Here is a 15,632-nt window from a genome sequence, read left to right as displayed (position 1 = left end):
AGGCATGGAGGAGCTGTAATCATTGAGGTGAAACAAAGTGTATGATATATGATTTGTTGAACATAAAGTTGAGGATCTTGTCTGTAAACATTCACTCAAATCAATAATTTTTTTTTAATGCAAACAGTATAAACAAAGTAAAAAAAAATAATTTTATATATTTGTATTACCACATATTTGCCCAGAGAGAAGCTAGTTATTGGTGGTGAGCAAGACTTCGACATAAAACCATTTTTTATCACTTTGATTTTTGAGCCTTTGGGATGTCTGGACACAGAAAAATTAAAATAGTAGAAAAGAGTCAATGTTCTAAAGACAGCCTGCCTTCATTCTAGTTCCAGTTACACCATTAACTGTCTTCTCACTGTGTGGAGTGAGGGGGAGGGGCAAATAACAGAAGCGCTCAGCCCTGAGATTCTCATCCATTAAATCAGGATCATTAATGATCGTGTACTTCTTGTGGGAGTGTGATAAGAATCTTATGATTTGATACAATGCATAGCAAAAAATAAATAGTGATAGCAATTAATGATCACAAATTCAGAATGTCCAAAATTGGACATCACTGAGACCTGTAGTGTTTGTATTTCTTTCTTTCATTTGAGGCCATCCCCTGCTTCATTGGATGAACTTTTTCCTAATCCTTTCTTTCCAGTCCTTTAACTTGCCATTCCTCCAAGTGACCTGTGTCGTGGCCCAGGCTTGCATTTACCCAGTGACCTGTGTCGTGGCCCAGGCGCTTACTTTGCAGTTGTTAAGTGTCGTCGAGTTGGTTCTGACTCATTGGAGCTCTGGTAGTGTAGTGGTTACGAATTGAGCTGGTAACCTCAAGGTCAGCAGTTCGTAACTACCAGTTGTTCCGTGGGAGAAAGATGAGGCTTTCTGCTCCCATAAAGATTTACAGCCTTGGAAAGACTATGCAGGGTCGCTATGAGTCAGAACCGACTCCGCGGCACACAACAACAACGTAGTCACTCCAAGGGAGCTACTAGTAGGCTTGAACTGCTGTCTTTGTGGTTAGCAATCCAGTGCTTAACCTGCACGAGAACTCCAAAGCTCTTACTAGCTCATAAAAATGTGATTTTCTGTCATTCCTCCATCATTCTAGTAAATCCATCAATAACCTGTTACAATCAGCTTTCTCAAAAGCTGATAAATAAAGAAAGACTGATGGGTTAAATTGCATTTTTAAATATTGGTGCATTCCTGGTTTACATAAAATGACTAGAAACACATCATGGAAATGTTTTAGAGGTGATATTTCTGCATAGTCACAACTCATACAATTTGTTTGGTTTCAGTCCAGTTTCATTTGTATATAGATTTTTTACTTTGGTAGAAGTTTGTTTTCTAAACAATGTCACATTTAATGTGCTACTTGTGTATCACATATGGTAATCCTTTTGTATATCAGGTGCATATTTTCACTTGGTTGATCTTCGAAAGTCAGGGAAATGGATTTTGTTTATTTTAGTTAAAAGAAATCTGGTAAAATTACAAAACAGTAAGTGTACTTTAATTTATTGCCTCTCTGTGGGGCTTTTTCCCTAAAAAAAAAATTGCATTTTACATGCTGGTTATTGTTTCAAATAGATTGAAATGAGGACACTTATTTTATGTGATTATCTCTAGCAGAGAGTGGCCAGCAGAACTTCAAAACTAAAGAAATAACAAATTAGTCCTTTTTCAGTAGAACAAAAGTGACCTGAACATATTCTCATCGTATTTCTCAGGAATAGGAAACTATCTTAGTAAACATGTATACTGCCTGTTGTTGTTGTTATGTGCCGTGGAGTTGGTTCTGACTCACAGCGACCCTGTACAGGGTTTCCGAGGCTGTAAATCTTTATAGGAGCAGAAAGCCTTATCTTTCTCCCGTGGAACAGCTGGTAGTTTCGAACTGCTGACCTTCCGGCTCGCAGCCCGATTTGTAACCACTATGCTACCAGTATACTGCCTACAGACCCACAATACTGGCAAGGGTGCAGAACTGTCATCAAATGACATTCACTCAGAACCTGTGAAAAGACACATTGAAAATAGGTTGTTGGGCTTTACATCTAAAGTTTCTGACTCAGTGGGTCTGGATGGAGTTTCTGAGAAGTTGCCCTTCAAACAGATTTCCAGGTGATACGGTGCTACAAGGACCACACATCAGATGGAAAGTCTGTAGAAGGAACATAGTTAAGCTGGGCTTTGAGACCCAAGCTCCATGGCATCCTATTGATGTTAGCCTAACATCACTCATGGTGGATGCATTTCCACCTTGGAAATCAGCAAATGCTACAAACTTTTTCTTTTTGCCAGCACCCTAGTGCCTAAAAGACTGTAAAGAGCAATAATTAGATGACACGCACTGCCTAATAATGAATGTAGACCGTAACAAACAGCCTAATCATCCCAGTGCGTAGAGACTAGGACACTAGCAATAGTGCAATGAATGAAGGAATGAATCACAACTTAGTCCTAAACATCATAGCAGCTGAAAAGCATTTAGTCAGAAAAGAAGTCACACACTTTAAAAAAATTTGTTACTGCTACTGAGAATATACATGGGGAGAACATGTGGCAACTCAACAATTTTCACATGTGACCTTCAGTGACATTGATTCCATTCTTCAGGTGTGCGACCCTTCTCACCCTGCATTCCCAAATTATTCCTCCCTCCCCCATTAAGATACGCTCATTATTCCCTCAGCCTCCCACCTAGCATTTTGAATTACTTTTCTTCTTTTTTTTTTTTTTAAGTTTTTATTGTGGATTGAGTGAAAGTTTACAGGGCAGATCATCAGTTTTACATTCAACAAATTGTACACCTTGTTTCATTATAATGATTATAATCCACTCCATGTACCATCGGTTAACAGTATTTCTCTCTATTCATTTTAGCTCTTTTAAAAGCAAAACACTCAGACATATATAATAGTTTAAAACACCAAAGGGCACGTTCTGAAAGTCTACCTCCTGGCCACCACCACATAGTCCCTTCCCATGAGTCCAGAGTCCTCAGCTGCTCCCTCTCTCCATGTCCGTCTCTGCTTCCGTCTCCAGTGTTACTGCTTCTCTGGATAGGGCCCCACATTCTGCTCATGCTCTTCTACCTTGATGGTCCTAGGGTCCTCTGTTTTAGGATTGTAAGATTAACTACTCCCCCATTTTTGTTACAAAACTTCTACCTTTACAATTGTGACAGTCACAGTTAGTCAAGATAGCAATTACTCACTATTGAACCATAAAAATCTTATCCCCATCTCTTTTTACCAGACCCATCTAGACAAGATGAAAACTATTCAGTGGAAACGCTGTCTTCCTCTACATACTCTTAAACTAAACTCTCTCTTGAAAATTTGTAAGCCAGTCACTTCGTGCCTTTATCACCCTCTCATTTTAGGTAGCCAGTGTCTAAGTTGCCTATCCCTAGCTACACTGTGTACAGAGGGGATAGCATTGATATTTGATGTGAAAACTCCTTCCCTCTCTGTTGATATTTAGAGCTACTACATCCATGAACAATTTACCCTTGTTTCCTCAATCAAAAAAAAAAAAAATTTTTTTTTGTATTTTAATCTTCCTCTAGTCAAGTTCTGATTACCAAGCCATTGAGGCTAGGTCAAATGGGTGTTACCTGCAAGTTTGGGTGTTCCTGTTTGAATTACTGTCAGATTGATCCCATGTAAGGAGCTCTGGTAGCATAGTGGTTATGAGTTGGGCTGCTAACCTCCCAGTTAGCAGTTCAAAACTACCAGTGGTTCCATGGGAGAAAGATGAGATTTTTCTGCTCCTGTAAAGATTTACAGCCTCGGAAACCCTATGCAGGGTCACTGTGAGTCAGAGTCAACTCTACTGCACACCACCACTGCCACCACCAAGCATTTCTTTAAAAGAGCACGGTGCTCAAGGCAGACAGTCTTAGACAACAATTAGTAGGGACACCGTGAAAAAGAAGGGGACCTTCAATGAGATGGTGCTGTGGCTGCACCAGTGGGCTCAAACAGAGCAAGGATTGTGAGGATCGTGTAGGAGCAGGCAGTGTTGTGTTCTATTGTACATAGAATTGCTGTAAGTCAGACCCAATTTGGTAGCACCTAAAAATGTTTACTTGGGTTAAAGAAAACTCAGGAGCTGTATTTTATGTAATGTTTCAAGATTATTCCAGGGCATTAGTTCTAGAGTTTCATGCACTCTCGATGGCTTCAGAAAGCCTGGATTCAATTTGATTTTGAAATTGTGATCTGCATTTTGCTCCTTTTTATCAGTATTCATCCATAGACTCTTTGACAAATCCAGTAATGGTGGCTAGACAATGCCAGGTTCTAGTCTTATGGCGAGGCAGCAGTTGTTCTTACAGACAATTGCACTGATAAGTTACCACCCTCCAAAGTAACTTAACAATATATAAAAGGGAGAAACTGGAGTCTTATTAATAAAAGTTGCATGCTGCCTTTTCTTTGGCTTGAAATGAATGTCATTTTCTAAACCAGTTTCTTTGGAGACATCATCAACTATTTTAAATTAAGAAAACAGATGAAACACCTTCCTCGTATATCCTTTTTAGTCCATTTTCAAATTAAGGGGCTTTCTCCTAATACTGCAGAAGAACAACCTGGTGATCCGTTTCCATTAGGATGACGGATGAGGACTCTCCGTGGAGCCGTTTTACTGGGTAACATGGAGGTCCACTCAGTGGCAATAGAATCCACTTGATAGCATTGGCTTTGGTTTGGGGTTTGGTTCAGCTAGATTAAACTTCCAGCGACTAACCAGTGAGTCCTGGAGTGGTGTTGCAGGATAATGCGCTGGATTGCAAGGTCAGTTTGAACCACAAGGTTGGCAGTTCAAATATACCAGCTCTTCCTTGGAAAACCCTACCCAGGGTCATTATGGGCAAGAACCAACTCTATGGCACTTAACAACAACAACAACAACTAGCCAAAGGTCAGCAGTTTGAACTCACCAGCCGCTCCATGGAATAAATATGTGGCAGTCAGCATCTTTAAAGAATTACAGCCTTGGAAACCCGTTGGGTCATCTCTTTGGAATGGGCACAAATATGCATCTCTTCCAATCAATTGACCAGGTAGCTGTTTCCAAACTTTTTAGCATTGATAAGTTAGGCCTCCAATGCTGCATCAGCTGGTTGAAATTTTTCAATTTGTATTCCATCGATTCCCAGAGCCTTGTTCTTTGCCAATGCCTTCAGTGTACCTTAGACTTCTTCCTTCTGTACCAATTTGATCTCCAAATTCAGGTGGGATATGGTCTCGGTCATCTTGTGGCTCTTGTGGACTTGCTTTAATTTTCTTCAACTTCAACCTGAACTTGTTATATGAGCAATGTTCCATGGCATGCCTCTGGCTTGATTTTAGCTGATGATATGGATGGGAGGCTTTCCAACATCTCTCCCCACAGATGTAGTCGATTTGATTTCTGTGTATTCCATATGGTGAGGTCCATGTGTAGAGGAATCCTTTATGTTGTTTAAAATGAAGAAGTCATTGGTCTTGCAAAATTCCATCATGTGATCTCCAGCATCATTTTTATCACCAAGGCCATATTTTCCAACTAGTGATCCTTCCTCTTTGTTTTCAACCTTTGCATTCCAATTGCCAGTAACTATCAGTATATCTTGATGGCATGTTAGATCATTTCCAGACAAAGAAGTTGGTATAATTCAATTTCATCATCAGTGATTTAAGTGGTTGGTGTGTATTTGAATAATAGTTGTGTTAAGTGGTCTTCCTTGTAGGTGTGTGGATATTATCCTATCACAGACAGTGTTGCCCTTAAAGATAGATCTTGAAATTGTTCTTTTTGTTGTTGTTGTTGTTGTTGTTAAGGTTGCAGGAAAAATTAAATATCAGACAGGTTTGGGGCTTTTAAACTGGGGAAAAAAATGTGACCATTTGGACAACAAAAATAAAAATACAGATGGTGTTAAAAGCTACTGTACAAATTTTAGTGTACATTGGAGAAGATCCTTGTTATGAATGGAAATTGTGTCTGGCCAAATATGTCTTGAAAATACTAACCCGTATACTTATGGCTGGAGTCTTGGTGTTACACTGTTGGATAACCACTGGACTGGTAACCACAAGGTCAACAGTTCAAACCCCACCAGCTGCTCCTTAGAAACGCTATATAGGGTCACTGTGAGTCAGATCTGACCAGACAGCACCCAACAACAACATACCTGTGGCTGTAATTCCATATGGAAATAGGATTTTCTTGATATTAAGAAGGTCATATGATTGTAGGGTGTACCTTAAGCCAAACACCTTTGGGTTAGTGGAAGGCAGGCGACACGCATATGAAGATTATCAAAGAACTGAGAAACATAAGCTGAAAAGAGATAAGGACCTGACCCCCGAGGCTACAGAGAGAAGAACCTTCTCCTTAGAGCCAGTGATGTGAACTTGCACTTGTAGTCTCCTAACCTGTGAGAAAAAATAAATTTCCATTTGTTAAACTGAAATGTTCTTTTTGATGATGACTGTAAGGGCATTCCTCTTCAATTTGTCATTCTTGGCATAGTAAACCATATGATTGTCAGACTCAAAATTTCAGCTCACTAATGCCTAGGATATCGATCTTAATGCGTTCCATTTCATATTTCACAACTTCCAAATTTCCTAGATTCATACTTAGTTTATGTTCCATGTTCTTATTTTTAATGGGTGTTTGCAGATGTTTCTCCTCATTTTGAGTTGTTCCCCATCAGCAAATGTATCTAAAGCTTTACTACATTCACCTCATCAAGGTCAGCTCTACTTTGAGTAGGTAGTTCTTCCCCACTCATGTTTTGAGTGCCTTCCAACCTAGGGGTTCATCTTCCAGCACTTTATCTGACAATATGCTGGTGTGGTCTTCATCGTGTTTCAATATTCTGGTGCTAGCTGACAGTGTTCTTCTGTCATTCATAACCTTTTCAGTGGCTAAATATTGGAAGTAGTCCTTCTCTCCTTCTTTGTAGTCTGTCTCAATCTGGAAGCTCAGCTGAAACCTGTCCATCTCGGGTGTAGCCTGCTAATATTGAAATACTGGTGGAATAGCTTCCAGCAACATGCACATCACCACAGTACGATATACTGACAAATGAGTGGTGAACACACAATTTATAAATAAATAATAAACTCAACAGAGAAGGTCCCTAGTCCTGAGAAGTTTAGTCTTGTTGAGAAAGAGGAGATGCAATCTATATGTTCTTCTCATTTCCATGGTAACCCTCCTTTCTTTGTTAATAGGCCACATGGAAAGGTACCCAGGTTTACTAGCTTTATAACTTTGGGACAGTTTCTGTCTCTACGTTTTGGTTTCCTCATCTAAAGCAATACAAATTCTCTCTTAAGTTTAAGTTTATGGCTGCCAAACTCTCCATGTAAACATCTATTTGAATATTACATCATAAAACTTTCAGTAACTTGTACAAGACAAGCTCAAAGGAAGCTATTTTATTTTATTTCTTCCAGTCTTTAACATTGTTGTTGTTGTCAGGTGCCATCGAGTCGGAACCGACTCATAGCGACCCCATGCACAGCAGAACGAAACAATGTCCGATCCTGGGCCAACCTCACTACCGCCGCCACACTTGACGCCATCAATGATGTCACCTGGCTGATCCATCTCGTTGGGGGTCTTCCTCTTTTTCTCTGACCCTCCACCTTACCCAGCATGACATCCTTCTCCAGTGACTGTTCTCTTCGGACAATGTGTCCAAAGTTTGAGACGAAGCCTAATGATTAATATTTGAAAATCTAGCTGGATTCAGTTGATTCCTCTAACTGATTTTGATGCAGCATTAGATTATTTGTAATGATAATGATGGTTGTTGTTAAGTGCTGTTCAGTCTGTTGTGACTCATAGCCACCCTGTCTAGGGTTTCTGAGGAGCAGCTGATGGGTTTGAACTGCTGGCCTTTTGGTTTGGAGCCCAGTGTTGATGGTGGTGATGGTGTGCCATGGAGTCAGTTCCAACTCAGAGCAATCCTGTATGGGGTTGACGAGGCTATAAATCTTTACGGGAGCAGAAAGCATCATCTTTCTCCCTCAGAAGGGCTCATAGTTTCAAACTGTTGATCTTGAAGTTAGCAGCCTGAGTCATAACCATTATGCCACAAGAACTCCTAAATGGTGGTAGTAGGGATGCTAATATCCAATGTTTAATTTATATGTCTGCTTTGTATATGCTAGTTGCTGTGTGATGCATTTTACATAAGTCGTTTCATTTGTACCTCAAAATAATTACAGGAGGGAGTAATATTTATTAGCCTTTACTGATGATAAAGCTAAAGTGTATTCATAATTAAGTAGCTGGTCTAAGTTCAGACATGCAGTGAATGCAGGACCAAGATTCAAATCTAGATTTCTCTGACTGCAATATCTGTATACTTAACCAATACGTTGTTGTTAAGTGAGTGCCATCGACTTGGTTCCAACTCATAGTGACCTTGAATAGGGTTTCTGAGGAGTGGCTGGTAAGCTTGAAACACCAACCTTGCGGTTCAAACTGACTTTGCAGCCTAGCACATAAACCCACAGCGCCACCCCAGGACTTGATACTTAACCACTGTTGTTGCTGTTGTTAAGTGCCTTCAAATCGGTTCTGACCCAAAGCGACCCTATATAGGGTTTCCAAGGAGTGCCTGGTGAGCTTGAACCGCCGACCTTGCGGTTCAAATTGACCTTGCAGTCCAGTGCATTAACCCACAGCGCCATACCAGAAGTCCAACTTAACCGCTGGCTGATGTTAATTCTCAACAGATGCCACCTCAGAGACAGTGATATTTAAATCCCGGTGTAGATAATCACTGTATTGGTAACTGCAAAGTCGGTAGTTCAAACCCACCAGTCACTCCTCTGAAACCTTATACATGGTCACTATGAGTTGGAAATGACTCAGTGACACGTAACACCAACAATAACAACAGCAGTTAGTCTGGGGCACCTGTGGCACTTTAGGATAAGTCCCCCAACCACGCTTTGGGAAAAAGATGAGGCTTCCTGCTCCTGTGAAGATTTGCAGCCTTGGAAATCCGTATAGGGTCCCTGTGAGTCGGAAGCATCTCAAAGGCATACAACCACAGTAATTCTGCAGCTTTATTTAGGAAGTGATTTCATAGCTCCACCTCTGATTTTAATGGTGTTAAATGTTGGAATAATTAAGTGTGCAGAAGGTAAACATGCTGATTTACGTTACTTATATTTATTTTGTTTAAAAAATTATTTCAGAGACAAGCCATCAAAGTGCAAGCACTTCTCACTAGTGAAACCAAAAAACTGTCAGATGTTCTCACCATTTGGTTGGTAGCCTGGTTCATAGTGTCCACAAAGTACACAAACTTTTCAGTCTGTGTGAGGAAGCTACGGAATATGACTAGCCCCTGGTGGTGAGAACCATACAGAAATTTCTATCAGTATTTCTGTCAATTCCATACTGGACCCATTTATTTGTTTTGTGTTGTTGCTTAGCACCATCAAATCAGTTCTGATTCATAGCAGCCCTGTGTAGGGTTTCCAAGGCTGTAAATCTGTGAAGGAGCAGAAAGCCTCATCATTTACCATGGTGCAGCTGGTGGGCGTGAACTGCCAACCTTGTGGTTTGAAGTCTGGTGCTTCTTGTATAGAGTCACCACATTCCCCATAGGAACTATTTGTTGCTTGTAGCTGGTAAGTGCCATTGAATCAGTTCTGACTCATAGAGACCCTGTTATGGGATTTTTGAAGCTGTAAATTTTTAAGGGAGCAGAAAACTTCATCTTTCCCCCAAGGAGTGGCTGGTGGGCTCAAACCCCAAACTTGTGGATTGTAGCTGTTTAAACCATGTGCAGACCATGTCTGGGGTCTCCTGGTTTCACAAGGGAGAAAGAGAAACAAACTCAAAACCAACCCAAGGCCAGCTTCCATGAAGCAAAGGTCATGCTTCCACCCTACAACCTTGTTTACTCTATTCTGACACTAACCATTCCTCCCACAGCACTCTCTGCTTCACATCTGGGCTCTATAATCCATTGCAATGGCCACACAGAACTCATACAATGCTCATAATTATGGGGTTTATTAGGGCAGTGAACAGGGTGCAATTCAGGATCAAAGCCAACTCAGGATACAGCAGTTCTCCCTTCAGGAACACCTCTTGTCTGCCACGCTGCAGGCACGCCTCATTCTGGTTCTGGTCTTCTGCCTCTCAGCCGTGAGGTCCATTGACATCAGCCTGCTCTAGCACATGATACAAAGCCCGTTCAGCCAGTCTGAAATGTCCGAAGGGCACAGTCTTTAAGCCAGTCTCCTGCCCACAGGCACTCAGCTTAACTCAGTCTGCGGGTATAGAGCCCAAAACTGCTCGATCTCTCCATGCCACTGCCTCTGCTATTGCCTCTGCTGTTGCTGTATCTCACGCTTCACTCACGTTCTTCCTTCTTCATGGTCCTGGGATCTTCCCTCTCTGCTTTGAGATGGTTCCTTTTAAGCCTAGCTGGAGGGCAAAATGAACCAATCCCAGCCATAGAGTCCTGTACACCTTATTTGCATGGTCCCACCCAGTCACTTGGATAGAAAATCCATATCAAGTAAATTTATGGTACCACCATAGGCTCTTAGTATCCTGTGGTTGTTGTTGTTAAGTGCTGTTGAGTTGGTTCTGACCCATAGCGACCCTGTATAGGGTTTACAAGGAGACACTCATGAGCTTAAACCACCAACCTTGCAGTTCAAACGGCTTTGCATTCTGGCGCATTTACCCACAGCGCCACACCAGGACTCCTTCTTTATCCTGTAGAGCCACTATATTTAGGAATAATCTCTTTGTCATATGCTGCCATGTGTCCATTTTAGACCTTTCTTAACCTTTCCTGTCTGTGTCCCAGCAAGTTAGAGCCTTGAATCTTTTTTATTTACTCTCTGGTGCCAACTTCCATAGTGACACATTCTTTGACCTTTGTAATGAGAGTGAACTGCCAACACCGCACCTTGTATTTGAATTGACCCTGCTCTCATCTTTGTCTTCTGTAACAATAAAGTGGGATATTAAAACCCTGTGGCAGTTATTTATTTTGTATCCCAAATTTGCCTAATTTTCTCAATCCTCATTTTTCAGTTTACACCATTTTCTCAATCTTTTTTGTTTTTTATCCATCTTACAAGTGAATGTCTATAATTCCATCTCAAAGCTCTTTTAAAATAATATGTTTTAGACCTGGCCCTTGAAAGTTACAAATATGACTGTATTAAACATTTTACACAGTATTCTATTTCCACTTCATCTCTAAGCATAGCCCTCTTCACAGTGATATTGAATGGGTGGTGGTGGTGGATTGTATGCTGTGGAGTCGGTTCCGAGTCATAGGGACCCTATATAGGTTTTCCAAGGCTGTAAATCTTTATGGTAGCAGAAAACCTCATCTTTCTCCCAAGGAGTGACCCTACGAAAATACCGAAGAAAATCAAGAGTATCTTATCTATGAATGAATTTCGTAAAGTTCAAAGCTTCTATCAGGATGGTTGTTATATTTATGTGTGGGCTTGATTTTGAGATGTTTTAGTGTACAGTGCTCAAGAGGATGGAAGCATCAGAGTGTCATAGCATCAAGAGTCTCTGGAGTATATTTGGCATAGGCATACTTATCTCTTTAATGCTATTTTGAGTAATGGACAGCAACTGAGTAAATGGAGCTTTATTGTTGTTGTTATGTGCTGTGGAGTCTGTTCCGACTCAGAGTGACCCTGCACAGGGTTTCCAAGGCTGTAAATCTTTACAGGAGCAGAACGTCTCTTCTTTCTCCCATGGAACCACTGGTAGTTTCGAACTGCTGACCCTGAGGTTGGGAGCCCGACTCGTAACCACTAAGCTGCCAGAGTGGCCTTTAAAAGCAAAGGCATAAATTATCCTTTGTAATTTCTACATATTGGGAGAATGTGACTAGATCAGGAGGAAATGTACTCACTTACAGTTCTCCCAGTAAGAGAACTAACTTATTTGTACCCAGCTCCAAAACAAACTGACGATAACTCCTTTTAAATACATCTTATAAAAAAATCAACTACTAGTCTTTATCTTCATTAATATTATATGGTGGTGGTGGTGATGTGCCGTGGAGTTGGTTCCGACTCATGGTGACCCTGTATAGGATTTCCAAGGCTGTAAATCTTTTTAAGAACAGAAAACCTTATCTTTCTCTCATAGAATGGCTGGTTGTTTCAAACTGCTGACCTTGAGGTTAGCAGCCCAACTCATAACCCCTATGCTATCAGAGCTCCTTATTAATATTATATGTTGTTTTTTTTGGTGCCATTGAGTTGGTACCGACCCATAGCGACCTTATGCACAGCAGAATGAAACACTACCCGATCCTGGGCCAACCTCACTACTGTTGCCACACTTGAGCCCATCGATGCTACCACTTGGCCAATCCATCTTGTTGGGGGTCTTCCTCTTTTTCTCTGACCTTCCACCTTACCAAACATGATATCCTTCTCCAGCGACTGGTCCCTCCTGACAATATCGGAGCATCTTTTCCCCATGGACTGCTTATAGGAGTTTGTATCAGCACCCCTTGTCTTTAATAAAAAGAAAATCTGAGGATCAGCTGAGCTGTTTTTACTTTGCAGTGTGGAGACGATCAATGATGGAAACTTCCATATTGTGGAACTGCTTGCCCTGGATCAGAGTCTCTCCCTCTCCGTGGATGGAGGGAGCCCCAAGATCATCACCAACCTGTCAAAACAGTCCACTCTGAATCTTGACTCCCCACTCTACGTAGGAGGTAAGAGCTCATCCAAATTCCAGTAGGTCCCCAGCCTGTGATTTTTATCTTACACTCGTTCTGAAGATGTTGGACCCGATACCATCACCCTTAACGATATTGACCAATCATTGCCTTCAAGATGGACAAAAATAGTAGAACAGAAAGAGTCCTAGGTGTTAGATCATTGTTGCAATCCCAACACTGAGTCTAACCAATTGTGTGGTTGGAGCTGAGAAGGACATTCATAATCCTTTGTGGCTATCGCATGTTAGATGGTTCACACACCGTAGCCTTTCATCTTAGTCTCTGATGTAATCTAGAGAAAAAAGAAAGTTGGTTAGAGGTCAAATAAGACAATTAAGAAAAGTGATGAAACTAGTTCAAAGCAAACTGAGGAATACATGACCCAACTCTCCCTAAGGAGGCAGATACTATCCAGCTTCCTTCAGAGGTTGTTGTTGTTAGGTGCCATCGAGTCAGTACCAACTCATAGTGACCCTGTGCACAACAGAACAAAACACTGCCCAGTCCTGGGCCAACCTCACAATTGTTGCCATGCTTGAGCCCATTGATGCTGCCACTCTGCCAGTCCATCTCATTGGGGGTCTTCCTCTTTTTCTCTGACCCTCTACCCTACCAAACATGACATTCTTTTCCAGCAACTGGTCCCTCCTGACAATATATCCAAAGTATGAGAGAGGAAATTTGGCCATCCTGCCCTCCAATTGCTGATGTGGAAACAGGGCAACAAAGTTGTTCTGTTTAACTGAGGCCTGAGAGTTAATGAGCAAGAGAGTTGCAAAGGTAGATTAGTCCTTGAAACTATAGAGTGACTTGACTTTCAAGAAATAAGGGGTAGAAAAGTAAACAGGTAAGGGAGAAGGGTATGAGCAAAATTCTATTGGAGCCTGGAGGAGAAGGACCACAAAGGAGAGAACTCACACACTAGTGCCTATCTGGAGGAATAAATCAAAACTGGAGCCATAACATTCCAAAAATCAAGTCTAGGGACCCAGAGAGCAGGTTCCCATTGAATTGAGTTATGATGAATCAAGTTTGATGAACTGAATGGCACAATTGACTCATTTCACAGAAAAAGAAGCAAAAGCCCAGATATGTCTATTATTAGTGATTTCCTCATCAAGACAGGTTGCTACATGAAGTTTGCATTATTTATTTCAAAATAGTAACCTTGGGATACTACACAATTAGCTCAACCCTCAGAATCCTCCTTAGATCATGTTTTGGAATTGCCCTGAACATTCAGAGCACTTCTTTTTGTTTAATAATTTCAGCAGTAGATACACTTTGATAGAGTTTTGGCTTTGGGAAACACTCAAAAGTTCATTTGAGTAAATATTTAATGAGCACCTACCATGTGCCAGAAGAGCAAACAAATCTGTGTTGGAAGAGGTACAGCCAGAATGCTCCTTAGAAGCCAGAGTGGCTAGACGTAGTCTCTTGTACTTCTGATATGTTATCAGGAGGGACCAGACCCTGGATTAAGACCGCGTGCTTGGTTAAGTCATGGAGTGTCAGAAAAAAAGAGGCAACAGCAACGGGCTCAAATGTAACAAAGATTGTGTATTAAAGGTATTGCGTAGTTTGTCTTCTCGGTGAGTTAATGTGTTTAATTGCTTCTAGGTACTCCCAACAATGAGACTCATTTAAAAAAAAAGTTTTTCATACTTCCAGTTACTATAGATAACTGCTGCTGCTTTGGGTTGCGAGAAGCAAGTCCCACATGAACCTCTAATTTGAGAACAAAGAAATGATTTTTACTAAGCACACGCTGTGTGCCAAATGCCAACCTTCTTTTCAGCCTTTATCCTCAGAGAACTTAGTAAAGTAGGCATACTGTTCTTTCTTTTATAGGCCCTGAGGAACAACCTCAGCAATTTTATATAATGTATCCAAGTATGCAATGCTATTCAGTGACAGATAACTCATTTGAGTATAGATAAACTTGACTCCAAAGCCATCCTCATGGCTACTTGTTTTATAACATAGAGCAGGAAGGGAAGCAATTTAGAGTTTTCTGAGTTTTCCCCTTTGTTTATATCTGGATTTATCCTTCATTAAGTTAATTAATTTTATTATTTTTCTCCATGACCTTATTATGCTTTTATTAGAAACTGCTTTGGCTACTATGAGAAAGAGAAAGGAAGGGGAAAAAGAGGAAGAAAGAACAAGAGGAAATAAATAAATACATACAGAACTATGGGGCCGTTTGGGTCAGAACATTTTATAACATAGAAAACAATTTTAAATCTCAAAACCTAAAAGGCTAGTCTCTCGAGGACACTGGGCCTGGGGCAATAGAATGAAGGTTGTTCCATCCCTGCCTTGCTACAGAAAACATGCTCCATCGCTTCCTTCCATTTCAGAATGCATCCCAGAAAGTGATTCAGATTTAAAAATAAAAGTATCTTCAGGCCTACGGCTCTGCATGCTATATGAGGGCATGGGAACCTGAATTGGCAAAGAACAGAAAACAAGGTCCAGTTTAACATCAGGGACATCCCCAAGGAGGACATCTGGACGTGCTACCTCCTGGGCGTTAGACCCCCAGGTAGAAGCCTTCTCTGGCAAATGCAAAGGCAGCTTAACTTACCCCTGGGATTCCAAAAACCCATGACCAAAGCTTTACTTCATATACAGCCATTTCATTCCATCTCCTGCTCTGTATGATAGAGCATTTATTGTTGTTAATTTAAGCTGTTGCTGAGAAAGTGTCTGACTCGGGGTGACCCCTGAAAACCTGTTTGAACTGAAATCGGTTGTGGATCAACCACTGTGACCCATAGGGTTTTCATTGGCTGATTTTCATAAGTAGATCACCAGACCTTATTTCCAGTCCATAGGGTTTTCATTGGCTGATTTTCATAAGTAGATC

General features: G+C 41.0%; 1 protein-coding gene across 4 annotated transcripts in view; it reads left to right on the top strand.

Annotated features, from left to right (window-relative positions):
* The window catches only part of SLIT2 (slit homolog 2 (Drosophila)), a 540,750-nt gene that overhangs the window by 510,518 nt on the left and 14,600 nt on the right, over positions 1-15,632 (top strand). For all 4 annotated transcript variants that reach the window (XM_006874347.1, XM_006874345.1, XM_006874346.1 and 1 more), the window contains one exon: positions 12,600-12,754. In XM_006874347.1, the coding sequence (XP_006874409.1) occupies positions 12,600-12,754 (155 nt within the window). The remainder of the gene's footprint in view (positions 1-12,599; positions 12,755-15,632) is intronic.

This window comes from Chrysochloris asiatica, unplaced genomic scaffold, assembly GCF_000296735.1.
Source record: "Chrysochloris asiatica unplaced genomic scaffold, ChrAsi1.0 scaffold00270, whole genome shotgun sequence".
Lineage (NCBI taxonomy): Eukaryota > Metazoa > Chordata > Mammalia > Afrosoricida > Chrysochloridae > Chrysochloris > Chrysochloris asiatica.
Note: the sequence above shows the minus strand (reverse complement) of the source record. Positions and strands in the feature narration are given on the sequence as shown.